The sequence below is a fragment of the Somniosus microcephalus genome, chromosome 31, assembly GCF_052327205.1.
Source record: "Somniosus microcephalus isolate GS21.2 chromosome 31, FLI_Smic_1.0, whole genome shotgun sequence".
Classification (NCBI taxonomy): domain Eukaryota; kingdom Metazoa; phylum Chordata; class Chondrichthyes; order Squaliformes; family Somniosidae; genus Somniosus; species Somniosus microcephalus.
In genome coordinates this window covers 42292230-42318195 of record NC_141017.1, presented here as the reverse complement: position 1 = coordinate 42318195, position 25966 = coordinate 42292230, and the positions used below count along the sequence as shown (strand labels likewise).

The 25966-nt window shown below is 46.5% G+C and overlaps 1 protein-coding gene across 1 annotated transcript in view; it reads left to right on the top strand.

Moving 5' to 3' along the window:
- LOC147097820 (ral guanine nucleotide dissociation stimulator-like 1) overlaps positions 1-6098 on the top strand; it is a 119816-nt gene extending 113718 nt beyond the window's left edge. Inside the window, exons 20-21 of the mRNA XM_085971435.1 lie at positions 3575-3689; positions 3995-6098. Coding sequence (XP_085827561.1) covers positions 3575-3689; positions 3995-4191 — 312 coding nt within the window. The 3' untranslated portion in view covers positions 4192-6098. The remainder of the gene's footprint in view (positions 1-3574; positions 3690-3994) is intronic.
- The last annotated feature ends 19868 nt before the right edge of the window (positions 6099-25966 follow it).

Here is a 25966-nt window from a genome sequence, read left to right as displayed (position 1 = left end):
TGATGGCTCGGAACGGCCGATAGCTTTTGCGTCACGCTCATTGAACTCAGCTGAGCGTAACTATGCCCAGATAGACAGGGAAGCACTCAGCCTGGCATGGGGAGTGAAGAAATTCAACCATTACCTACACGGACAAAAATTTACCTTGCTGACTGACCATCAACCCCTCATCTCCATATTCAACCCTAAAAAAGGTGTCCCCATTATGACGGCACAAAGACTACAGAGATGGTCCCTTTTTCTAGGGGCACACCAATACAACATTGAATACAAAGGGTCAAAACAGCATGGGAATGCTGACGGTTTATCACGCCTACCGTTGCCAACGATAGAAGAGGCACCTACAGTAGACCCAGTAGAGATATTCCACTCTACCATAGTGGAATGTCTACCGGTGACAAATTCTGCCATTGAAAGGGAGACAAGAAATGACCCTACTCTCTCACGGGTCTACGATTTAACAGTGAAGGGATGGCCAGCACATGGCGAACCACTGTTGCCAGCATTCTCGCAAAGAAGAGAACAGCTGTCAGTGTGCCGAGGAACCTTGATGTGTGGATCCAGAGTGGTGATTCCACCCAAACTCCAGGATAAAGTGCTAAAGGAGCTTCACGAGGGGCATCTGGGTGGAGTGAAAATGAAGAACCTAGCTAGGGCGTTTGTATGGTAGCTAGGGCATTTGTATGGTGGCCAGGTATTGATGGAGACATCGAAGACATGACCAAGAGCTGCCTAGGATGCCAGAAGGTCCAAAATGCTCCGCCACAGGCCCCTCTACATCCATGGGAGTGGCCCTCATCTCCCTGGCAAAGGGTGCACATCGACTTTGCTGGTCCATTTATGGACTCAATGTTCTTAATCGCAGTTGATGCACACTCCAAGTGGCCGGAGGTAATAAAGATGTCCTCCACCACCACGGAAAAAACCATCACAGTATTAAGGACCATATTTGCCAGGAATGGGCTGCCGGAGCAGATATGTTCTGATAATGGACCGCAATTTGTGTCCGAAGAATTCAGAAAGTTCTTAAAGAACAATGGGGTAAAGCACTACACGTCCGCCCCATACCATCCCGCCACCAATGGATTGGCTGAAAGGTTTGTCCAGACCTTCAAGAAGGCCATCAAGGCCATGGGTAATGAAGACATAAAACTTCAGCACAAGGTGGATAACTTCTTATTTGCATATAGGAATGCAACGCATATGGTTACTAACCAAACTCCCGCCATGATGTTCTACAATAGAAACCTAAGATGCCGGCTGGATTTGGTCAAGCCCAACATCCGAAGGGACGTGGAGAACCGGCAGTTTCAGGGCATGAATGAAAGGCCAACTAGGGCCTTCCAGATAGGCCAACCGGTTTTGGCCCGGGACTACCGTACCGAGAAATGGCAGCCTGGAACTATCTGCACACGATTAGGACCACTGATGTATACCGTGGACATCGGAGACAGCATAATAAGGCGCCATGCTGACCAAATCATCAAGTCATCCGAAAAGGGACAACCTACACCACCACTCTATACATGTAACGATGAAGTAGAGATACCCATATCTACCTCCGATCCGGTGATACTGGAGCCCGATGAACCCGACACTGGCCTTCAAGCCGAATCAGCCTTGCCAGAAGAACCTACTACACCACCAGAAACTACTACACCCCCGAGGCGTTATCCGGACCGAGTCAGGAAGCCTCCTGAGAGACTAACTTATAATTAATTAATACAGCAATGTATATTATTTTGCATATAACATGTAATTACTTAAAATATGATGTACTAGTTAGCTAGAAGGGGAGGAATTGTGGTGTATGTGCCTTTAAGAGCCCCAGGTGTGCGTAATGCCGGTAATTGCCACTTGGGCTATATAAGCCTGTGTATTGTGTATATCCTTTAGAAACCCCCCCAGACTTGCTTAGTAAATACCTATGAACCAACTCCTGTCTTCAGTGTCTTTATCTACACACAGACACTACACCTTTAGCTTTGACTTATTTCTATTTTTCCCTGATGTCACCGTAGTCACTGATGCCCTATGACCTTTGTTACTCTCTCTGTCCCTTCCTGACCCACTCTGCTTATTTTTACCCAAAACTCTACTCTGCTCTAGAGCCTTGACATTTCTCTCGCTGCTTTTAAATTTACTCTTTCCTGAATCCTCTCACTCCCCCCATCATTAGTTTAAAGCCCTGTCTACTGCCCTAGTTATTCGGTTCACCAGGACACTGGTCCCAGCCCAGTTTAAGTGGAGACCATCCCAATGGAACAGCTCCCTCTTTCCCCAGTACTGGTGCCAGTGCCCCATGAACTGAAACCCCTTCCTCCCACACCACTCTTTGAGCCACGCATTTAAACCTCTAATCTGTTTGTCCCTATGCCAATTTGCGTGTGGCTCAGGTAACAATCCAGAGATTATTACCTTTGAGGTTCTGCTTTTTAATTTGGATCCTAGCTCCTCAAACTCCCTCAGCAGAACCTCATTCCTAGTTCTACCTATGTCGTTGGTTCCAATGTGGACCACAACAACTGGATCCTTCCCCTCCTACTCCAAGTTCTTCGCTAGTCACGAGGAGATGTCTTTAACCCTGGCACTGGGCAGGCAACACAACCTTCAGAACTCTCGGTCGCGGCTGCAGAGAACAGTATCTATCCCCCTGACTATACTGTCCCCTACCACAACTACATTCCCTTTCACTCCCCCCACTTGAATAGCCTCCTGCACCATGGTGCCATGGTCAGCTTGCTCATCCATCCTGCAGGCTTTTCCCTCATCCACACAGGCAGCAAGAACCTCACACCTGTTGGACAAGGGCAAAGGCTGAGGCTCCTCCAGCACTGCACCTGGGGTCCCCTTACCTGGCTGAGTTGCAGTCACACCCTCCTGTCCCTGACCACTAACCAGACCTGTACCACTACCTAACCTAAGGGGTGTGACTGCCTCCTGGATCAAAGTGTCCAGGTAACTCTCCTCATCCCTGATGCCTCACAATGTCTACACCTCAGACTTCAGCTCAAAAACTCTGAGCTGAAGTTCCTCTAGATACAGGCACTTACTGCAAACGTGGTTGTCCGGGATCACAATTCCCTCCACAAACTCCCACCTGCTGCAGTTGCGGCACACCGCCTGCACTGCCCTCCCTATATGACCTAGTTTTATTTAATTAAATTTGTAATTAGGTAACTTGTTTACAGTGTAGTTTCTTGACTAATTACTTGATCTGGATTAAGTTAAGGGTACTGAAATTAAATATCTACCTACAAGCAGTGGAGGCAAAAAGCAACAACTCCTTCCCCCTCTTCTCCAAATTCCCACTCTTTCCAAACTCCTAAATAAAACGCACTATTCAAGTCCACTCCATTTAATCCCGCTCTGTGCAGACCGCCATTAATGATTCAGTCTGTGTCTGATACTGACCATTAATGATTCAGTCTGTGACTGTGTCTGATACTGGGCATTAATGATTCAGTCCGTGTCTGATACTGGCCATTACTAATTCTGTCTGTGCCTGATACTGACCATTAATGATTCAAAGCTGATAGCAAATAATCTTTGACATTATACTCTTCTTTGACAGTTGACCAATCAAGACAAGACCCCAGTAGTTATCCAGCGAGCTTTAGCCAAACATCATTTAGAATCTGAGCGGCCTGAGCAGTTCCAGCTTTCACAGATCATTGCTGAAGGCCAAGGTAATGATTCCGAGATATATATTTTATTACAGACAAATCTTTTGTGAGTGACTCTGAATCTGTCTTGAGTGTGTATGTGTGTATACACGTATGAGTGTGTATAAGTACTTGCATATGTTTGTGTACACATGCGTATGTGTGTATATATGCACATCCATGTTGGGATGTGCATGTGTGACTGTGTGAATGTTGCATACAGACGGGTGTTTGTGTGTATGTCTGTGTGAGTTTGTGCATGTGTGAATGATGATTTACTCTAATTATAGACCACTGTATCTTGTTATGATCTGACTTTACTTTTCCAGAGCTCATTATACCAGATCACGCCAATGTATTTTACGCCATGAACACTGCTGTGGATTTTAACTTCATCCTGAGGGAAACGGCTACGAGGTTTCAGAATCTTGGGTCAGTGCTCACACGAGCACCAAAAAGTTCATTAAATGTGGACTGTGATGGAACGTGCCCCAAGGCTGAAGATAAAACTCTTCCCCTCTTCTAGTTCACACTCCAGGTTTACTAGCAGAGAAGGGGTAGCTGTGGGACTGGGTTAGGAACGTATTTGGCCCTCAGATCAGATTTGGCTGTGATATCTCCCACAGTTATTTATCCTGCTGACACTCACTGCTTAGACTCACACATGAAAAGTGGCTTTCTGGATGAGGTATGAGAGGTCGGTCGTTGCCCATGGAACAGAAACCTGGCAAGTGTCAGCATCTTAACTCACGAGTCATAGGCAGTGGAAAACAGAGAGCAGAAATTCTACCGAATTAACTTTAAAAAACTTATTAATTGAGGTGAAGAAGTTGACTACAAACCAACGACTGTCCAGCAATCACAAATCCTGATTCCATCCCCGGACTGTGTGATGTTTCACTGCTTCAGGTTAGACTATTCATGTGATGGATAAGGAGCGAATATAAGACAATGGGGAATCTCCTCAGATGCTTTGTTAAAAGTTCAGTCTGATCTAATGACTGGAGGAGTTTGTTTAATTGATAGAGTTTTAAACTTTGCATTCCATTGAATCTTTCAGGATTTAGTGATTACTAGAAAATGAGATTGATAGAGTTTCTAAACACATACTTTGGTATAAGAGTACATCCCATGCCAGATTGCTGCTAGAGATGGAACACTCATTCTGTTGGTTGTTGCTAATTAATGTGAAGAGACACCTGCTGTAATACAGGGAGCAGGAATGTGAGGAGACATTTTTACAGGGAGTGGAGGGAGGAGTGGAGAAGTTTAGTCACTAGAGAGAGGTGTGTCCTTAGAAAATCATCCTCTGCTGAGAAAGAGTTAAATTAAAATGTGCTGCATAAAGCTGGGAAATGACAAGAGGGAGAAGTGAAAGTCAAGTGTCTGTGATACTGAAGGCACGAGTGTGTTCCAACGATTCGCATGACATTACTGAAAACCACAACTGGAAAACCACCAGCACAATTACTGAAAGAACATGCAAGTGACTGGAACCTTCAGTCTCATTTAAGTACAGCCTGTTCAAAACACTTGCCTACGAGCCTTGGGCAGTTATTACCTGAGGAATCAGGATGTGAGTATGGCATCCATCTTGAATGGCAGTCAGAGAGAGATCACATTGTGTGTTCCATAAAATTGTATTAACCGGTCAGGAAATGATTGTAAGAAAATCAAAGTAGGTCAGCTTGTGTCTCTCCACGTCCAATCACTAAAATACAATTAATTAATGATTTATCTTCTAAGTGCTCCCTGGGGCAATTGGTATCTAAACACAGGGCAGCTTCACTTCAGCTGGCAGTGTGGTTCTCTGGCTGGTGTGCAACTCAAATACTACGGATATGTTTTACAGAGTCTAAATATGTACTACTGCTCTCACTGACAGTTTTAAACAAGAGTTTCCTGAGGGCTCAGTTCTAAACCAGTGTGTAGATGAGTCAGGAGAGTCCAGGTTCCATCTCTGGTCTATGGGGTGCTTTCTATTTTATCAACCTCAGCACTTCTGGGAGTGAAGAAAGATCAGCTGTGGTTCCTCCTCCTACAATGACCCTGTTTGTGGATGTTGGGTCAGGCACAGCTGTTACGCTTCTTAAGGTCGAATAACCTGTTGGTACTATATCTAGGCTCACACATTAAGAATGGCCACATGTGGTGCTGTGGAACCAAATCCTGGCATTTTCAGGTGAGGAAGAGAGAAAAATATTAAAAAGTGTCAGGAAGAGCATTGTCCTGCAGGTCTCATGTGAGCTACAACTTCACACCCACTCCCCAGTGCCCTGTAATAGTCACCATGATCTTGATGAAAACTTGTGTAATGTTACTTTTAGAAACAACAATGAATCATTGCAAAGGTTTAATGTTCAGGATGTGTGTATGCGTTTTATCATTTCTGGAATAAAGTTCCTTCAAATGTGATCAGCTTGTCATCGCTAGGATATCCCTTTCTCCCTCAACCTTCTCTCGCTCAGACTTTCTTTTCACTCTTTCTATTTTATCAATACCACTATTGCTATATAGAAGAATGAGAGGGGATCTCATTGAAACTTATAAAATTCTAACAGGACGAGACAGACTGGATGCAGGAAGGATGTTCCCGATGGCGGGGGAGTCCAGAACCAGGGGTCACAATCTAAAGATAAGGGGTAAGCCATTTAGGACTGAGATGAGGAGGAATTTCTTCACCCAGAGAGTGGTGAACCTGTGGAATTCTCTACCACAGAAGGCAGTTGAGGCCAATTCATTAAATGTATTCAAGAAGGAGTTAGATTTATTTCTTAAGGCTAAAGGGATCAAGGAATATGGGGAGAAAGCAGGGACAGGGTACTGAATTTGGATGATCAGCCATGGTCTCGTTGAGTGGCAGAGCAGGCTCGAGGGGCCGAATGGCCTACTCCTGCTCCTATGTTTCTAGTGCACAGACACACACTCCATCCTTTTTATAATAACAAACTCACACTCACTCTCCATCACTGCATCCACTTCCCAATGACCAGCACTCTCCAAACACACGCACACAGAATTACTTAGTTATCAGTGCAATTTTAGTGAGTTACTAGTGGAATTAAAGTTCCTCCCACCTATGGTTTCCCCCCCGCCTTCGGTTTCCTGTCTTTGCCTGCTCACGGATGGCCTCCTGTTCTTAGAACTTGTTGCACAACAGCTGCTGGTGTGAAACTACAAGCAAACATATACAACCATGGGGCCCAACCATTCTAAGGCACATACAATAACCCTTGCAGACTGTCACGTGGTTAGATTTCATGTGATCAGACTCCAGGAATATCTCCAAGCAGAGTTGGCAACTGTGCCCATCTTCCTGGGTTTGGGATTTATACAGTGCCTTTCACGACCACCGGAAGTCCCAAAGCGCTTTCCAACCAATGAGGTCCTTTTGAAGTGTAGTCACTTGTAATGTAGGAAACACAGCAGCCAATTTGCACACAGCAAACTCCCACAAACAGCAATGTGATAATTGTTACGTCCGTGAATAATTGAGACACGGACAGCAGGAGTGAACAAAGTAAGTCTTTACTGGTGGAAGTCAATAGTGAAACTAAAAACACAGAGGCTCAATAGCGCCTTTTATACAGGGGTGGTCACTGCTGGTACTGCAGTCTGAGACCAGTTATTCTCTTAAAGGTACATACACAACAATAATGACCATATACTGTTTTTTTACTGATGTTGATTGAGGGATAAATATTGGCCAGGACTCCGGGGAGAACTCCCCTGCTCTTCGAAATAGTACCATGGGATCTTTCATGTACACCTGAGAGGGCAGATGGGGCCACGGTTTAACGGTTTAACGTCTCATCCGAAAGTAGGTGAGCACTTTGGTGACAGTGACCATAATATGGTGAGATTTAAGGTGGTCATGGAAAAGGACAGGGATGGGCCGGAAATAAAGGTTCTAAATTGGGGGAAGGCCGATTTTAATAGGATAAGGCAGGATCTGGCCAAAATGGACTGGGATCAGCTACTTGTAGGAAAATCCGCATCGGAGCAATGGGAGGCTTTCAGAAGGGAGATTGAGATCATACAATGGCAACATGTTCCCGTAAAGGTCAAGGGTGGTTCCAAAAACCACAGGGAACCTTGGATGTCAGGGGATATACGAGAATGGATTAGGAAAAAAAGGAGGGCTTTTGGCAGATACAAAAGGCTAAAGACGGAGGAAGCCCTAGAGGAGTACAAAAAGTGCAGGGGGATACTTAAAAAAGAAATTAGGAGATCAAGAAGGGGCCATGAAATAACACTGGCGAGCAAAATAAAGGAAAATCCTAAGATGTTTTATAAGTATATTAAGGGTAAGAGGATAACTAGGGAAAAAATAGGGCCCATTAGGGACAAAAGTGGCAATCTGTGTGTGGAGCCGGAAGATGTAGGAGGGGTTCTAAATGAATTTTTTGCATCTGTTTTCACTATGGAGGAGGACGATGTAGACATAGAAATAGGGCGGGGGGACTGTGATATGCTCGAACATATTAACATCGAGAGGGAGGAGGTATTGGCGGTTTTAGCAGGCCTAAAAATGGATAAATCCCCAGGCCTGGATGAAATGTATCCCAGGCTGCTGTGTGAGGCAAAGGAAGAGATTGCGGGGGCTCTAACACATATATTCAGGACCTCTCTGGCCACAGGGGATGTGCCAGAGGACTGGAGAACCGTTAATGTAGTACCATTATTCAAGAAGGGAAGTAGGGAAAAACCGGGGAACTACAGGCCAGTGAGCCTAACATCAGTGGTAGGAAAATTATTGGAAAAAATTCTGAGGGACAAAATTAGTCTCCACTTGGAGAGACAAGGATTAATCAGGGATAGTCAACATGGCTTTGTCAAGGGAAGATCATGTCTGACTAATTTGATTGAATTTTTTGAGGGGGTGACTAGGTGTGTGGATGAGGGTAACGCAGTGGATGTGGTATACATGGATTTCAGTAAGGCCTTCGATAAAGTCCCGCACAGGAGACTGGTCAAGAAGGTAAGAGCCCATGGAATCCAGGGTGCCTTGGCACATTGGATACAAAACTGGCTTAGTGGCAGAAGGCAGAGGGTGATGGTCGAAGGTTGTTTTTGTGACTGGAAGCCTGTGGCCAGTGGGGTGCCACAGGGATCGGTGCTGGGTCCCTTGCTGTTTGTGGTCTACATTAATGACTTGGATATGAATGTAAAAGGTATAATCAGTAAGTTCGCGGATGATACAAAAATTGGTAGGGTGGTAAATAGCGAGGAGGGTAGCCTCAGTCTGCAGGACGATATAGATGGGTTGGTCAGATGGGCGGAACAGTGGCAAATGGAATTTAACCCGGAAAAGTGCGAGGTGATGCACTTTGGGGGGACTAACAAGGCAAGGGAATACACAATGAATGGTAAGACCCTAGGCAAGACGGAGGGGCAGAGGGATCTGGGTGTGCAAGTACACAGATCCCTGAAGGCGGCGGAACAGGTGGATAAGGTGGTAAAAAAGGTATATGGGATACTTGCCTTCATTAGCCGAGGCATAGAATATAAGAGCAAGGAGGTTATGATGGAGCTGTATAAAACACTGGTTAGGCCACAGCTGGAATACTGTGTGCAGTTCTGGTCGCCACACTACAGGAAGGATGTGATCGCTTTGGAGAGGGTGCAGAGGAGATTCACCAGGATGTTACCAGGGCTGGAGCGCTTCAGCTATGAAGAAAGACTGGGCAGATTGGGTTTGTTTTCCTTGGAGCAGAGGAGGCTGAGGGGGGACATGATTGAGGTGTACAAAATTATGAGGGGCATAGATAGGATGGATACTGAGGAGCTTTTTCCCTTAGTAGAAGGGTCAATAACTAGGGGGCATAGATTCAAGGTAAAGGGCGGGAGGTTTAGAGGGGATTTGAGAAAGAACTTTTTCACCCAGAGGGTGGTTGGAGTCTGGAACTCACTGCCTGAAAGGGTTGTGGAGGCAGAAACCCTCACAACATTTAAGAAGCATTTGGATGAGCACTTGAAATGCCATAACATACAAGGCTACGGACCAAATGCTGGAATATGGGATTAGATTAGACAGGGCTTGATGGCCGGCACGGACACGATGGGCCGAAGGGCCTCTATCCGTGCTGTATAACTCTATGACTCTATGACCTCTGACAGTGCAGCACTCCCTCAGCACTGCATTAAAGTTCAAGTCTCTGGGGTGGGACTTGAACACACAACCTTCTGACTCAGAGGCGAGAGCGCTACCAACTGAGCCACGACTGACAGGCAGAATAACGGAGGTAAACTGAGCGCTCAGTGAATGTACATACGGCCCTATTTTCCTTTGCCTAACGCCCAGGGTTTTTTAAAATTCGTTTGTAGGATGTGGGTGTCACTGGCAAGGCCAGCATTTATTGCCATCCCTAATTGCCCTTGAGAAGGTGGTGGTGAGCCGCCGCCTTGAACCGCTGCAGTCCGTGTGGTGAAGGTACTCCCACAGTGCTGTTCGGGAGGGAATTCCAGGATCTTGGCCCTGCGACAATGAAAGGACTGCGATATACTTCTAAGTCAGGATGGTGTGTGACTTGGGAGGGGAACTTGGAGGTGGTGGTGTTCCCATGCGCCTGCTGCCCTTGTCCTTCTAGGTGGAAGAGGTCGCGGGTTTGGGAGGTGCTGCCGAAGAAGCCTTGGCGAGTTGCTGCAGTGCATCTTGTAGATGGTACACACTGCAGCCACGTTACGCCGGTGGTAGAGGGAGTGAATGTTTAAGGTGGTGGATGGAGTGCCAATTAAGCGGGCTGCTTTGTCCTGGATGGTGTCGAGCTTCTTGAGTGTTGTTGGAGTTGCACTCATCCAGGCAAGTGGAGAGTATTCCATCACACACCTTAATTGTTCCTTGTAGATGGTGGAAAGGCTTTGGGGAGTCAGGAGGTGAGATACTCGCCGCAGAATACCTAGCCTCTGACCTGCTCTTGTTGCCACAGTATTTATGTGGCTGGTCCATTTAAGTTTCTAGTCAATGGTGACCCCCAGGATGTTGATGGTGGGGGATTTGTCGATGGTAATGCCGTTGAATATCAAGGGGGGTGGTTAGACTCTTGCTTGTTGGAGATAGTCATTGCCTGGCACTTGTGTGGCATAATTGTTACCTGCCATTTATCATCCCAAGCCTGAACGTTGTCCAGGTCTTGCTGCATGCGGGCTTGGACTGCTTCATTATCTGAGGAGTTGTTAATGGCACTGAACACTGTGCAGTCATCGGAGAACATCCCCATTTCTGACCTTATGTTGGAGGGAAGGCCATTGATGAAGCAGCTGAAGATGGGTGCGCCACTTCCTGAGGTGTTAGGGAGAGGATCACCCAGTCTCCCTTGAAATTCATTTCCTGAGGTTATTGGGAGGGTGAAGGTACCCCTGGCGAGTGTCCAGTAACCGCCCCCCCCCCCCCGAGGGTCCGGTAACCCCCCGAGTGAGGGTCCGGTAACTCTTCCCCCCCCCAACCCCGTGAGGGTCCGGTAACCCCCCCGAGTGAGGGTCCGGTAACTCTCTCCCCCTCCCCCCCCCCCACCCCGTGAGGGTCCGGTAACCCCCCGAGTGAGGGTCCGGTAACTCTCTCCCCCTCCCCCCCCCCCCCACCCCGTGAGGGTCCGGTAACCCCCCGAGTGAGGGTCCGGTAACTCTCTCCCCCTCCCCCCCCGTGAGGGTCCGGTAACTCTCTCTCCCTCCCCCCCGTGAGGGTCCGGTAACCACCCCCCCCCCCCCCCTCCGAGTGAGGGTCCGGTAACCCCCAGTGAGGGTTCGGTAACCCCCCGAGTGAGGGTCCGGTAACTCTCTCCCCCTCCCCCCCGTGAGGGTCCGGTAACTCTCTCTCCCTCCCCCCCGTGAGGGTCCGGTAACCACCCCCCCCACCCCCCCCGAGTGAGGGTTCGGTAACTCTCTCGCCCCCCCTCCCCCCCCCCCCCCCACCCCCGTGAGGGTCCGGTAACCCCCCGAGTGAGGGTCCGGTAACTCTCTCCCCCTCCCCCCCCCCCCCCCCCCCCCCACCCCGTGAGGGTCCGGTAACCACCCCCCCCCCCCCCCCCGAGTGAGGGTCCGGTAACCCCCAGTGAGGGTCCGGTAACCCCCCGGTGAGGGTCCGGTAACCCCGCGGTGAGGGTCCGGTAACCCCCAGTGAGGGTCCGGTAACCCCCAGTGAGGGTCCGGTAACCCCCCGGTGAGGGTCCGGTAACCCCGCGGTGAGGGTCCGGTAACCCCCAGTGAGGGTCCGGTAACCCCCCGGTGAGGGTCCGGTAACCCCGCGGTGAGGGTCCGGTAACCCCCAGTGAGGGTCCGGTAACTCCCCGGTGAGGGTCCGGTAACCCCGCGGTGAGGGTCCGGTAACCCCCAGTGAGGGTTCGGTAACTCCCCGGTGAGGGTCCGGTAACCCCGCGGTGAGGGGCTGGGGAAGCCGCCGGGATGCCCCCGAGGGAAAAGCCCCTTTACACGGGGCAGTGGCGGGTGAAGGGCGGCGGGGCTCGGTTGGATTGCGCTGCCGGGCTGGGCACCTCCTGCCCGGGGCCGGGGTACGGCGGCTCTCCCACTCAGAGCCCATCAGTGTTCGGGCAGTAACCGGTGAGATATTCCCACACGGACCATCCGTTTTCCCTTTGCTACTGAGAGTTTCCGGGTTTGCATTGGGCGGCGGGGGGTTGCCGCTACAGGGAGGCTCAGGAAGCGCTGTCATCCTCCCGACATCCCGCCTCTGAAACTCTCACTCCGCCTGTGACCCAAAACCAGCAAGGTGGAATTTTCACAGCAGACAAGTGTACATGTGGTAACTCAAATTGGGGGCATTTGGGTATTTTATATGTTACATGTTATATGTATTCTATGGGTTAATCATATGTATGTGTAGATATCTATACCATATATGCGCTTATATATATTAAATATAAAGTATTTGTACTATATATGTACTATACATGGTATAGGTGTCAGCCATGGGTAGCACTCTCCTCTCAGTCAGAGGTTGTGGGTTCAAGTCCCACCCCAGACAATTGAACAGATTATCTTGGCTGATACTCCAGTGCAGTACTGAGGGAGTGCTGCACTGTCGGAGGTGCGGTGCATAAAAGTGTGAGTGTGTTGGATAGTAACAGAGGCGGAAGTAGTACCATATTAGATAGGAGCAGACTAAGAAAGAATACAAAAATTTCAAACTTTGGTTTAGAATGCATGTACGTAAAAGCACAAGGTGTGGTGAATAAAGTTGGTGAGCTACAAGCACAATTAACTGTGTGGCAATATGATGTTGTGGCAATAACGGAAACATGGCTTAAAAACGGTGAGGACTGGGCACTTAATATTCAAGGGTACTGTAGTGTATGTGCCTTTAAGAGCCCCATGTGTACTGTAATGCCGGTAATGGCCACTCGGGCTATATAAGCCTGTATATTGTGTTGTATCAGTTAGTTCCCCTCCAGACTTTGTTTAGTAAACACCTATGAAACCAACTCCTGTCTTCAGTGTCTCTATCAACACACAGACACAACAGGTACAAGGTGTTCAGAAAAGATAGGGAAGGAAAAAAGGGAGGTGGGGTGGCAGTGCTGATTAAGGAAGACATTGTAGTGTTGGAAAGGAAGGATGTTCTTGAGGGGACAAGGACAGAATACATTTGGTTAGAGTTGAGGAGCAAAAAGGGTATGGTCATGTTATTGGGGGTATTCTATAGGCCTCCAAATAGTGAGAGGGAGGTAGAGGAGCAAATCTGCAGGGAAATCGCAGAGATATGCAAGAGCTATAGAGTCGTGATATTGGGGGACTTTAATTACCCAAATATCGATTGGAATAATGCTGGGGTAAAGGGAAAGGAGGGGGAGGAATTTCTGAAACGTGTTCAGGAGAATTTCCTTGACCAACTAGGAAGGAGGCATTGCTGGATCTGGTGCTGGGGAATGAGGTGGGCCAAGTCGACCAAGTGTCTGTGGGAGAACACTTCGGGACGAGTGATCATCGTATCATAAGATTTAGATTAGCAATGGATAGGAGCAAGGAACAATCTAAAGTGGAACTTCTAAACTGGAATAGGGCTAACTTCAATGGGATGTGAAGGGATCTAGTCAGGGTAAAATGGAACCAAAGACTGACAGGAAAAACTGTAACGGAACAATGGGTGATCTTCAAGGAGGAGATGTTCCAAGTACAGGTTAGGTATATTCCAACAAGAGGGAAGAGTAAGGGAACCAAAGCAAGTGCTCCTTGCTTGATGATGGAGATAGAGAAGATGATGCATGTCAGGTGAATTCTTCAAGGGAGAACCAGACCAAATACAATAAGTTGAGAGGGGATGTGAAGATGAAAATAAGATTGGCAAAGAGAGAATATGAGAGTAGAATAGCAGTTAACATAAAAGGGAACCCAAAAATCTTCTACCGGCATGTAAACAGTAAGCGGGTAGTAAGAGGCGGGGTGGGGCCTATTAGGGACAAAGAAGGTGATATATGCTTAGAGGCGCAGGGCAAGTCTAGAATACTCAATGAGTACTTTGTATCGGTGTTTACTAAGGAGGTGGATGTTGACAAAATACTGGTAGAAGTGGAAAAGGTAGAAGCAATGGAAGGGGTGAAAATTGATAGACAGGATGTACTAGAAAGGCTGGGTATGCTTAGAGTGGATAAATCGCCTGCACCAGATGGCTTGCATCCCAGGTTGCTAAGGGAATTGGGGGAGCAGATAGCGGAAGGGCTTGCCATAATTTTCTAATCGTCCCTAGATGCAGGGGAGGTGCCTGACGATTGGAAAGTGGCAAATGTGACACCATTGTTCAAGAAAGGGTGTAAGGACATTCATAGTAACTATAGGCTGATCAGTTTAACATCAGTGGTGGGTAAAGTTTTAGAAACAATAATCAAGGAAAAAATTAACGGGCACTTGGAGATGTTTAAGCTAATTGAGAGCCAACACAGATTTGTAAAAGGCAGATCGTGTTTGACTAATCTAATTAAATCTTTTGATGAAGTAACAGAGAGGATTGATGAAGGGAATGAAATGGATGTTGTCTACATGGATTTTCGGAAGGCATTTGACAAAGTACCACATAGAAGGCTGGTTAACAAAATTGAGGCTCATGGAATAGGTGTGTCAGTAGCAGCTTGGATAAGGAATTGGATTAAGGACAGAAAACAGCGATTTGTGGTAAATGGCTGTTTTTCAGACTGGAGGATGGTAGACAGAGGTGTTCCCCAAGGGTCAGTGCTGGGGCCACTGCTTTTTTTGATATATATAAATGACTTGGATATTGGAATACAGAATAGAATTTCTAAATTTGCCGATGACACCAAACTTGGGGGTGTGGCAAACAGTGAGGATGATACCAATTGACTGCAACAGGTCATAGAAAGGCTAGCAGAATGGGCAGACAAGTGGCAGATGGAATTTAATACAGTGAAGTGTGAGGCAGCACGGTGGCATAGTGGTTAGCACTGTTGCCTCACAGCGCCAGGGACCCGGGTTCAAATCCGGCCTCGGGTGACTGTCTGTGTGGAGTTTGCACATTCTCCCTGTGTTTGCGTGGGTTTCCTCCCACAGTCCAAAGATGTGCGGGTTAGGTTGATTGGCCATGATAAAAATCGACCCTTAGTGTTAGGGGGGATTAAATACGTGGGGTTACAGGGTTACGGGGCTAGGGCTTGGGTGGGATGGCTGTCGGTGTAGGGACCGGGTGCTAGGGTTTGGATGATCAGCCATGATCTCGTTGAATGGCGGAGCAGGCTCGAAGGGCCGAATGGCCTACTCCTGCTCCTATGTTTCTATGTGATGCATTTTGGCAGAAGGAACAGGCAGATGCAATTTACACTTAATGGCACAGTTTTAAAGAGTGTGCAGGGACAGAGGTACTTGGGAGCTAATGTGCATCGGTCCCTGAAGGTGGCAAGGCATATTGAGAGAGTGGTTAGTAAAGCATATGGGATCTTGGGTTTCATAAATAGAGGTTTTGAGTACAAAAGTAGAGAAGTTATGCTGAATCTTTATAAAGCGCTGGTTAGGCAACAACTGGAGTATTGCGTCCAGTTCTGGTCACCACACTTTATGAAGGATGTGAAGGCCCTTGAGAGGGTGCAGAGGAGATTTACCAGAATGGTTCCGGGAATGGGGGATCTTAGCTACAAGGACAGGTTGGAAAAGCTGGATTTGTTTTCATTAGAGCAAAGGAGGTTGAGGGGTAATTTGATAGAGGTGTACAAGATTATGACGGGTTTGGATAGGATAGACGGGGAAAGGCTGTTCCCAATAGTTGATGGTACAAGGACTAGGGGACACAGATTTAAGGTTTTGGGCAAGAGATACAGGCGGGATGTGAGGGAAAACTTTTTTTACGCAGCGAGTGGTGAGGACCTGGAACTCGCTGCCGACAGATGTGATGGAAGCGGACACACTCAATGTTTTCAAGGGGAGACTGGATAGGCAGTTGAGGGAAATAAACTTGCAGGGCTACGGGGATAGAGCAGGGGAATGGGACTGACTGGATTGCTCTACAGAGAGCTGGCACGGACTCGATGGGCCGAATGGCCTCCTTCTGTGCCGTTATGACTCTATGTAAAAGATCCCAGAGCACTATGTCAAAGAAAAGCAGGAGAGTTCTCCCCAGTGTCCTGGCCAATATTTATCCCTCAACCAACATCACTAAAACAGATTATCTGGTCATTATCACGTTGCTGTTTGTGAGACCTTGCTGTGCACAAATTTGCTGCCACGTTTCTATATTTTAACAGTTACTCTGCTTCAAAAGGACTTAATTAGCTGTAAAGCACTTTGGGATGTCCTAAGATTGTGAAAGGCACTATATAAATTCTTTCTTTATCTGTACTATATAAGATATCTGTACTATATGTAAAGTATTTGTATTTTGTGCTATACACAGTTTCTGAACTATATATACACTAGATATCTCTACCTTATATAAGACATTTGTGCTATGTATATGGTTACTACACGCAGTTTCTGTATTGTTTCTTTACAATGTATCTCTTATATCTGATGTCAGCCTTGGCTCAGTGGTAGCACTGTCACCTTTCAGTTAGAAGGTTGTGGTTTCAAGCCCCAGTCTGGAGACATGCGCACAAAGTCCAGGCTAACACTCCAGTGCAGTACTGGTGCTGCCTTTCAGATTAGATGTTAAACTGAGGCCCTGTCTACTCTCTCAGGTGGAGGCAAAAGATCACATAGAACTATTTGAAGAAGAGCAGGGTAGTTCTCCCAATGTCCTGGTCTACATTTATCCCTCGAATGACATGATTAAAATAGATTAACTCGTCACTTATCTCTTCGCAGTTTGTGGGATCTTGCTATGCGCAAATTGGCTGCTGTGTTTCCTACATTAAAACAGGGACTACACTTCAAAAGTACTTTATTGGCTGTGAAGTGTTTGGGATGCCCTGAAATGTGCTTTATAAATGCAATTTCTTCTTTATAGTATATACAGCATGTGTACTATATTACTATAAATGATATCTGAACTATATACCTGTATACTTTACAAAGTATCTGTACAATATAGGGTATTTACATTATATAAATAACGTATACAGTATCTGCAGCATATACATGTACTATACAAGGTGACATACTATATCTACTGTACACGTCTTTAGTATATATATACTGTAGGTCCCGCATTGGACTCATCAGTCACCTGAGAACTCATTTTTTGTGTGGAAGCAAGTCATCCTCGGCTCTGAGGGACTGCCTAAGAACATATATATATATATATACATACAAGACATGATATCTTATTGTGTATATGCTTACAGTAATAACAGATAATGCAGAAAAGCAAAGCAGGTATTTAAGTTTCTGAAAAGAGTTAGGGGGAAAATTTGAGTCGCGCCCCCTTTGGGGCGCTAACTTCGCCGGGGTGCTACTTTTAGCGCCTCGGAAAAATTAGTGCCTCCGCGGCCGAAATTGAGTGGTAGCGCCCCAAGAGGGAAGCGGGGCGCTACTGGAAGCGCCACGCCTCCCTCTTGGGGTGCTGCGAGGAAATATCGCGGCGCTGCGAGGAAATATCGCGGCACTACGTGCCGCAGTATTGCAAGCCTTCCTCCCCTTCTTAAAGGGGTGGGGCCCAGCTGGGCCACCGGGGATGGGAGTGCCGGCAAAAGCGCCCGGCACTCAAGAGAAGTGCTGGGCTCAAGGAGCGCAGCCGGCACTCCGCAGGGGGGGGGGGGCGGGTCAGGAGGCAGGTGCTGGCAGCCGGCACTCCGCAGGGGGGGGGGCGGGTCAGGAGGCAGGTGCTGGCAGGCGGCCAGCAACAAAAATGGCCGCCTGGCACCTCGCCTTTAACTAGCGTCACTCCGGCTGCAGATAGGCCCCCCTGACCCCTGACCCCGTCGGACATAGCATCCGGCGGTAAGTCAGGGGGCGCTACCGAAGATCGTGGCTGGGGCGCTGCGCATAGCAATGACGTCATCGCCGGCCGTGCAGCGCCGCAGGGCACTAACGGTTAGCGCCGTCGCTAACCTCCCGCTGAATTTCGCGGGAGGTGTTGGCGGTGCCGCGCCCGGGCACTAGTTGCTTTGCGCCCCATTAGCGCCCTCTTAGGGTGCTAACGGGAGGCACAAAGCAACCAAATTTTTCCCCCTTAATGTTTTGGGTATGGAGTTGGGACCCTTCTTCAGAACAAAGGGACTCCCCAAATGTTAATGTGTCTTTTCATTCTCACAGGATCACCAGCCCACTGTCTATAAAACAATAGCAAAATACTGCAGATGCTGGAAATCTGAAATAAAAACAGAAAATGCTTGTATAATATAATTGCAGTATATGTGGAGAATTGACACAGCCTCAATAGCTCCTGTATGGCAGCACTCCACGAACATGGCAATGCAACCAGTGCCACCGTGACACCACATGTGGGGAAAAGCAAAGCTCCATTTTACAAATCAGACTTTTGTCATTCACGTTACTAGATAGGAATTTCCCAGAGCTCATGTAAAAGCTGGATTGCCTGATCCAAACCGGGGGAGGTGAAACTCCCACTCTCACTTACTCACACTCTCTTAGTCTTTGCCCTTTATTCTTTACACTCTTTCCCACAGGCTCTTGTTTCTCCCTCGGTCTCCATTCCTTCTCTCTCTTTGTCTTCTCGCCCCCTCACCCTCTCCTTTCTTTCCTTCTTTCTTTTCCCTCAAACACTATTTGTTGCATTTCCATTTCCCTCTCTCTCCCTCACACACTCTAATCTGTAGTTCGTTTAGTTCTTTTTCCGTAGACTAGGATAGCTCCCCTGCTTTGTTGCCTGATCGATAGTTTCGCTCTTGTTGCATGTAATTGCTGCTCCAGCAAGTGAAACTTTGAATTACAAGTCTGTCTTTGATTTAGTACCGTTTCACACCAGTCCACTCCGATGTTTTCCTTTGCAAAACAAACTGTTTTTTCTTGCACTTGCTATCAACTGATTGAAGTTCTCTGCCGTATGCACTGGCATGCCTTTTAATTATGTTGACTGAAGTGACTAAACTGACCATTGCATTAAGATCAGCCCTGGATCCATAGAAACATAGAAGATAGGAGCAGGAGTAGGCCCCTCGAGCCTGTTCCGCCATTTAATGAGATCATGGCTGATCATCCAAATTCAATACCCTGTCCCTGCTTTCTCCCCATATCCCTTGATTCCTTTAGCCTTAAGAAATATATCTAACTCCTTCTTGAATATATTTAATAAGTTGGCCTCAACTGCCTTCTATGGTAGAGAATTCCACAGGTTCACCACTCTCTGGGTGAAGAAATTCCTCCTCCATCTCAGTCCTAAAAGACTTACCCCTTATCTTTAGACTGTGACCCCTGGTTCTGGACTCCCCCGCCATCGGGAACATCCTTCCTGCATCTAGTCCGTCTAGTCCTGTTAGAATTTTATAAGTTTCAATGTGATCCCCTCTTATTCTTCTAAACTCTAGCGAGTATAAGCCCAATCGACCCAATCTCTCCTCATATGTCATTCCTGCCATCCCAGGTATCAGTCTGGTGATAGCCCAGCGCTACTTTTAAATTGACTTAAACGTCCCTGCTTAAGAGGCAAAGGCTGAAGGTTGCTATTAAGAACATAAGAAATGGGAGCAGGAATAGGCCACTTGGCCCCTCGAGCCTGCTCCGCCATTCAGTAAGATCATGGCTGATCTTGGGCTCAGAGCCACTTCCCTGCCCGCTCCCCATAACCCTTCACTCCCTTATCTTGCAAAAATTTGTCTATCTCCACCGTAAATGTATTTAATGACCCAGTCTCCACGGCTTTCCGGGGCAGAGAATTCCACAGATTTACGACCCTCTGAGAGAAGATATTCCTCTTCATCTCAGTTCTTAAAGGGCGACCCTTTATTCTGAAACTATGCCCCCAAGTTCTAGATTGCTGGAGCAACAATTATATGTAGCAGGAGTGAGGCTATCGATCGGGTGGCAAAGTTGGGGAGTTGTGGTAGTCTATGGAAAAAGAACTAGTTAAAACTAAAAAGTTATTACTACAATATGAAGAGACATCAATAGCAGTATAACATTCGTAGATATCCGGACAGTCTGATTAACCCTTTCCTTACACTGCCCTGTGACCACTTCAGTGTAATCTCCGAGAAATATGCATAAAGCTGATGCACAAGGACTGGGGTGAGTTGAGAGAATTAACCCTATTTTCTTGCCCACTAGATATGCACTACTTGCTCTGAGATCTGTCCGATGATTGCCTGCACCCTAAAAGGAGTTGAATAGTGTAGTAACCTGGGAGGTTATGTGTAACCTGATCCACCAGGTGGTGCTGTGGCAATTGCTCTCCTGAGTTAAGTCTGATCTGTACTGGTTGTACTTTGTTTTTGCTGCCTCATGGCAGAAGCTTTTATGTGCAAGTGTTGATTAAACCATGTTAAGGAGTTAACCTGTGTCTGTCTCCATCTATGGCCACCTCAAGATACCACAAATAGAGTTTGCTAACTGGGACAGAATTTGAACTAGACATAGAATGTTGAAGGTCTTAGAGAGGGTGCAGAAAAGATTTACAAGAATGGTTCCAGGGATGAGGGACTTCAGTTACACGGATAGACTAGAGAAACTGGGGTTGTTCTCCTTAGCGCAGAGAAGGTTGAGAGGAGATTTGATAGAGGTATTCAAAATCATGAGTCTAGATAGAGTAGATAGAGAGAAACTGTTCCCATTGGCGGAAGGGTCGAGAACTAGAGGTCACAGATTTAAGGTGAATGGCAGAAGAACCAAAAGGTGACATGAGGAAAAACATTTTTACTCAGCAAGTGGTTAGGATCTGGAATGCACTGCCTGAAAGGGCGCTGGAAGCAGATTCAATTATGGCTTTCGAAAGGTAATTGGATAAGTACCTAAAAGAAAAAAATTACAGGGCTACGGGGAAAGGGCAGGGAGTGGGACTAGCTGAAGTGCTCTTGCAGAGAGCCGGCACGGGCTCGACGGGCCGAATGGCCTTCTTCCGTGCTGTAACCATTCTATGATTTTTGTCTCCTCTTTCATTCTCACTTCCTCACACTGGTTGTCTTCTCTCTCTACCTATCTTCTCTCTCTCACACACTATTTGCTTCTGCTCACTCCTCCATTCTTCTTTTCTCCCATTCTCTCTCTGTTGGTCTCCTGTCTGTAGCTGTACTACAGTGATTCAAACTAAGCAATGCAAAGAAGGGATCATCTGAAATGTTAACCGGTCTTTTCCTTTCCACATGTTGTTGGAGCTGCATTCTGTTTTATTAATAATGAAACCTCCCTACCAGCCATACAAAAACATTGCTAAAATGAAACAAAAATTCAATTTAAACAGCCCAGCAGAGCGGTGACATAATTCTGATTTGAATCTAAAAATAGGGTTCCTTTGGGATTTCCCAGGATCCCCTTTCAGAAGGTGTTAGGAGTTTTCTGATTTCCAGAAACTGAGCTGATTCTCTGTGCGATCACACAGACAGCAACAACAATGTATAGGGAAATAGTGAGAGAGCTGGAATGGGGAAGAGAAGAAAAATAGAGAGAAAGTCAGAGAATGAAGCAATTAAGACAAAGGGAGGAGAGACATATAGGGACAGTGAAGGAGAAAGGAAGGGCACAGAGTGAGAATGGGAGTTTCACCACCCGGTTTGGACCAGAGAAAGCAGTTTTTACATGAGCTCTCTGAGAGACGGTGTAACAGAGTGTCAGACAGATAGCTAGAGAGATTAACAGATCGATAAATAGTGAGAGATCCAGACAATAAATGAAACTGAGACAGCAAGAGAGAGAAATAGAGAATGACAGAGGGAAATAAACACAGATATTCAGAAAGAAAGATAAGCAGATAGAGGCAAGGCAGTCAGGGAAAGACAGGCACACAGAAGTGACAGCAAAACAAGGGGAGGGGGAGAAACCGCACCCCCCCAGGAAAATAGGCATGAATAGGGGAGAAAACAGGAAGAAATAGGTGACAGTAAAAAAAAAATGAAAAGAAAGCCAGGGACTTAGAGACAGAGAATGGAGCCTAGAATTTGCTGTTTGCAATATTCACAGATGGACGCAGCACTTTCCTGTGTTGTTTCTTGCTCTGCTATTTAAACACAGCTGTTTATCTTAAATGGGTTAAAAGCATCTGACAAAAATAGCAGATAAAGGAATTATATCATTAACAGTAATTCATAGGCTAGAGGCGGAAAGAGAAAAACCAGGAGTTAGAGATGGACAGACACAGTGAGTGTGAGAAACAGGAGATGGAAAGAGAGAGGGAAACACAAAGAGCTGCTCACTTAATCTAACCACTTTCAGACTTCTTACTAACACCGCAACTCTTAATTTTTATACTTGTTTTTTCTGTATTTTATTTCCCTTTTCTTTATATTTTTCATCCTCAGTCTGTACCTCTCTTTTTTTCCTCCCATTCTGCTCCTGTAGGGCCTGTCTACCTCTCACTCTGTGGTCATTATCTCCAGCTCTTTCTAGCTTTCTCTATGCCTCTGCCTGTCTATTTGTATCTCTCTGTCACTGTCTGTGTTTCCCTGTGTCTCACTCTGTGTGTGTCTCACTCTGTGTGTGTCTCTCTGTCACTCTGTATGTCTGTCAGTGTGTGTCTCTCTGTGCGTTTCCCTGTTTGTCTCTGTCAGTTTGTCTCGCTGTGTGTGTCTCTCTGTCACTGTGTTTCCCTGTGTGCGTCTGTGTCTCGCTGTGTGTCTGTCACTCTGTCTCTGTCAGTCTGTGTTTCCCTGTGTGTCTGTCAGTCTGTGTCTCGCTGTGTGTGTGTCTCTGTCAGCCTGTGTCTTGTGTGTGTGTCAGTCTGTGTGTCTCACTGTGTGTGTCTCACTGTGTGTCTGTCACTCTGTCTCACACTGTATCCATCTCACGTCTGCACCTGGGCAGGGCTGGAACCAATGTCCTAGGGGGAGTGTTTGCTAGTGCTGTGGGGGAGGGTTTAAACTAAAATGGCAGGGGGTTGGGAACCTGAGCAGGGAGACAGAGGAAAGGGAAACAAGGATAAAAGCAAAAGATAGGAAGGAGAAAAACAAAAGTTGCAGTCAGAGAAATCAACGGTTTAAATCAAACATGGCCACAGTAAATAATAATTCTAATAGGTCTAAGAGCGTTAAAAAAACAAGCCTGAAGGCTTTGTGTCTTAATGCGAGGAGCATTTGTAATAAGGTGGATGAATTGGCTGCGCAAATAGAAGTAAACAAATACGATTTGGTTGGGATTACGGAAACGTGGCTCAAGGAAGGCCAGGACTGGGAACTCAACATCCAGGGGTATTCGATATTCAGGAAAGATAGGCAAAAAGGAAAGGGAGGTGGGGTAGCATTACTGGTTAAAGAAGGGATTAACACAATTGTAATGAAGGATATTAGCTCTGATGAGGTGGAATCTGTATGGGTAGAACTGAGAAATACTAAGGGGAAAAAAACGTTAGTGGGAGTGGTTTATAGACCTCCAAACAGTAAGGCGGAGGTTGGGGATGGCATTAAAAGAGAAATTAAAGAAGCGTGCAATAAGGGCACAGCAGTCATCATGGGTGACTTTAATCTACATATAGATTGGGCCAACCAAATGAGTAACAATACTGTGGGGAAGGAATTCCTGGAGTGTTTATGGGATGGTTTCCTGGACCAATATGTCGAGGAACCAACCAGAGATCAGGCCATCTTAGACTGGGTATTATGTAACGAGAAAGGATTAATTAGCAATCTTGTTGTAAGAGGCCCCTTGGGTCGGAGCGATCATAATATGATCGAATTCTTCATTAAGATGGAGAATGAAGTAGTTGACTCGGAGACTAGGGTCCTCAATTTAAATAAAGGAAACGATGATGGTCGGAGGAGCGAGTTGGGTAGGATTGATTGGGGAATGGCACTCAAAGGGTTAACGGTGGATAGGCAATGGCAAACATTCAAAGACCGAATGGATGAACTACAGAATTTGTTCATCCCAGTTTGGCATAAAAATAAAACAAAAAAGGTGACCCAACCGTGGCTAACAAGGGAAATTAGGGATAGCATAAGGTCCAAGGAGAGGGCATATAAATTGGCCAGAAAAAGCAATAATCCTGAGGATTGGGAGCAGTTTAGGATTCAACAAAGGAGGACAAAGGGATTAATTAAGAAAGGGAAAATAGAATATGAGAGTAAGCTTGCAGAGAACATAAAAACTGACTGTAAAAGCTTTTATAGATATGTGAAGAGAAAAAGATTGGTGAAGTCAAGCGTAGGTCCCTTGCAGTCAGAATCGGGGGAATTTATAATGGGGAACAAAGAAATGGCAGACCAACTAAATACATATTTTGGTTCTGTCTTCACAAAGGAGGACACAAATAACCTCCCAGAGATGCCGGGGAACATAGGGTCTGATGAAAGGGTGGAACTGAAAGAAATCAGTATTTGTAGGGAAATGGTGTTAGGAAAATTGATGGGACTGAAGGCCGATAAATCCCCAGGGCCTGATAATCTACATCCCAGGGTACTTAAGGAAGTGGCCCTAGAAATAGTAGATGCATTGCTGGTCATCTTCCAGAACTCGATAGACTCTGGAACGGTACCCATGGATTGGCGGGTAGCTAATGTTACCCCACTATTCAAAAAAGGTGGTAGAGAAAAGGCGGGGATTTATAGACCGGTAAGCTTGACATCGGTAGTGGGGAAAATGCTAGAGTCCATTATAAAAGATGTAATAGCAGAGCACTTGGAAAGCAGTGACTGGATCGGACAAAGTCAACATGGATTTACAAAAGGTAAATCATGCTTGACTAATCTACTGGAATTTTTTGAGGATGTAACTGGTAAAATAGATAAGGGAGAACCAGTGGATGTGGTGTATTTGGACTTTCAGAAGGCTTTCGATAAGGTCCCGCATAAGAGATTAGCGTGCAAAATTAAGGCACATGGGATCGGGGGCAAGGTATTGACTTGGATAGAGAACTGGTTGGCGGACAGAAAGCAAAGAGTTGGAATAAATGGGTCGTTTTCCGAGTGGCAGGCAGTGACTAGTGGGGTACCGCAAGGATCGGTCCTAGGACCCCAGCTGTTCACAATATATATTAATGATCTGGACGAGGGAATTGGATGTAATATCTCCAAATTTGCAGACGACACAAAGCTGGGGGGGAGGGTATGCTGTGAGGAGGATGTCGTGAAACTCCAGCACGATTTGGACAGGTTGGGTGATTGGGCAGAAACATGGCAAATGCACTATAATGTGGATAAATGTGAGGTTATCCACTTTGATGGCAAAAACAGGAAGGCAGATTATTATTTGAATGGTAATAGATTGGGAGAAGGGGAAGTGCAAAGAGACCTGGGTGTTCTTGTACACCAGTCGCTGAAGGTAAGCATGCAGGTGCAGCAGGCGGTTAAGAAGGCAAATGGTATGTTGGCCTTCGTAGCAAGAGGGTTCGAGTACAAGAACAAGGATGTCTTGCTGCAGTTGTACAGGGCCTTGGTGAGACCACACCTTGAGTATTGTGTGCAGTTTTGGTCGCCTTACCTGAGGAAGGACGTTCTTGCCATGGAAGGAGTGCAGCGAAGATTCACCAGGCTGATACCTGGGATGGCAGGAATGACGTATGAGGAGAGATTGTGTCGATTGGGCTTATACTCACTGGAGTTTAGAAGATTGAGAGGGGATCTCATCGAAACCTATAAAATTCTGTCAGGCCTGGACAGACTAGATGCAGGAAGGATGTTTCTGATGGCCGGGGAGTCCAGAACCAGGGGTCATAGTCTAAGGATAAGGGGTAAGCCATTTAGGACTGAAATGAGGAGGAATTTCTTCACCCAGAGAGTGGTGAACCTGTGGAATTCTCTGCCACAGAGGGCGGTGGAGGCCAGTTCATTAAGTATATTCAAGAAAGAGTTGGATATATTTCTTAAGGC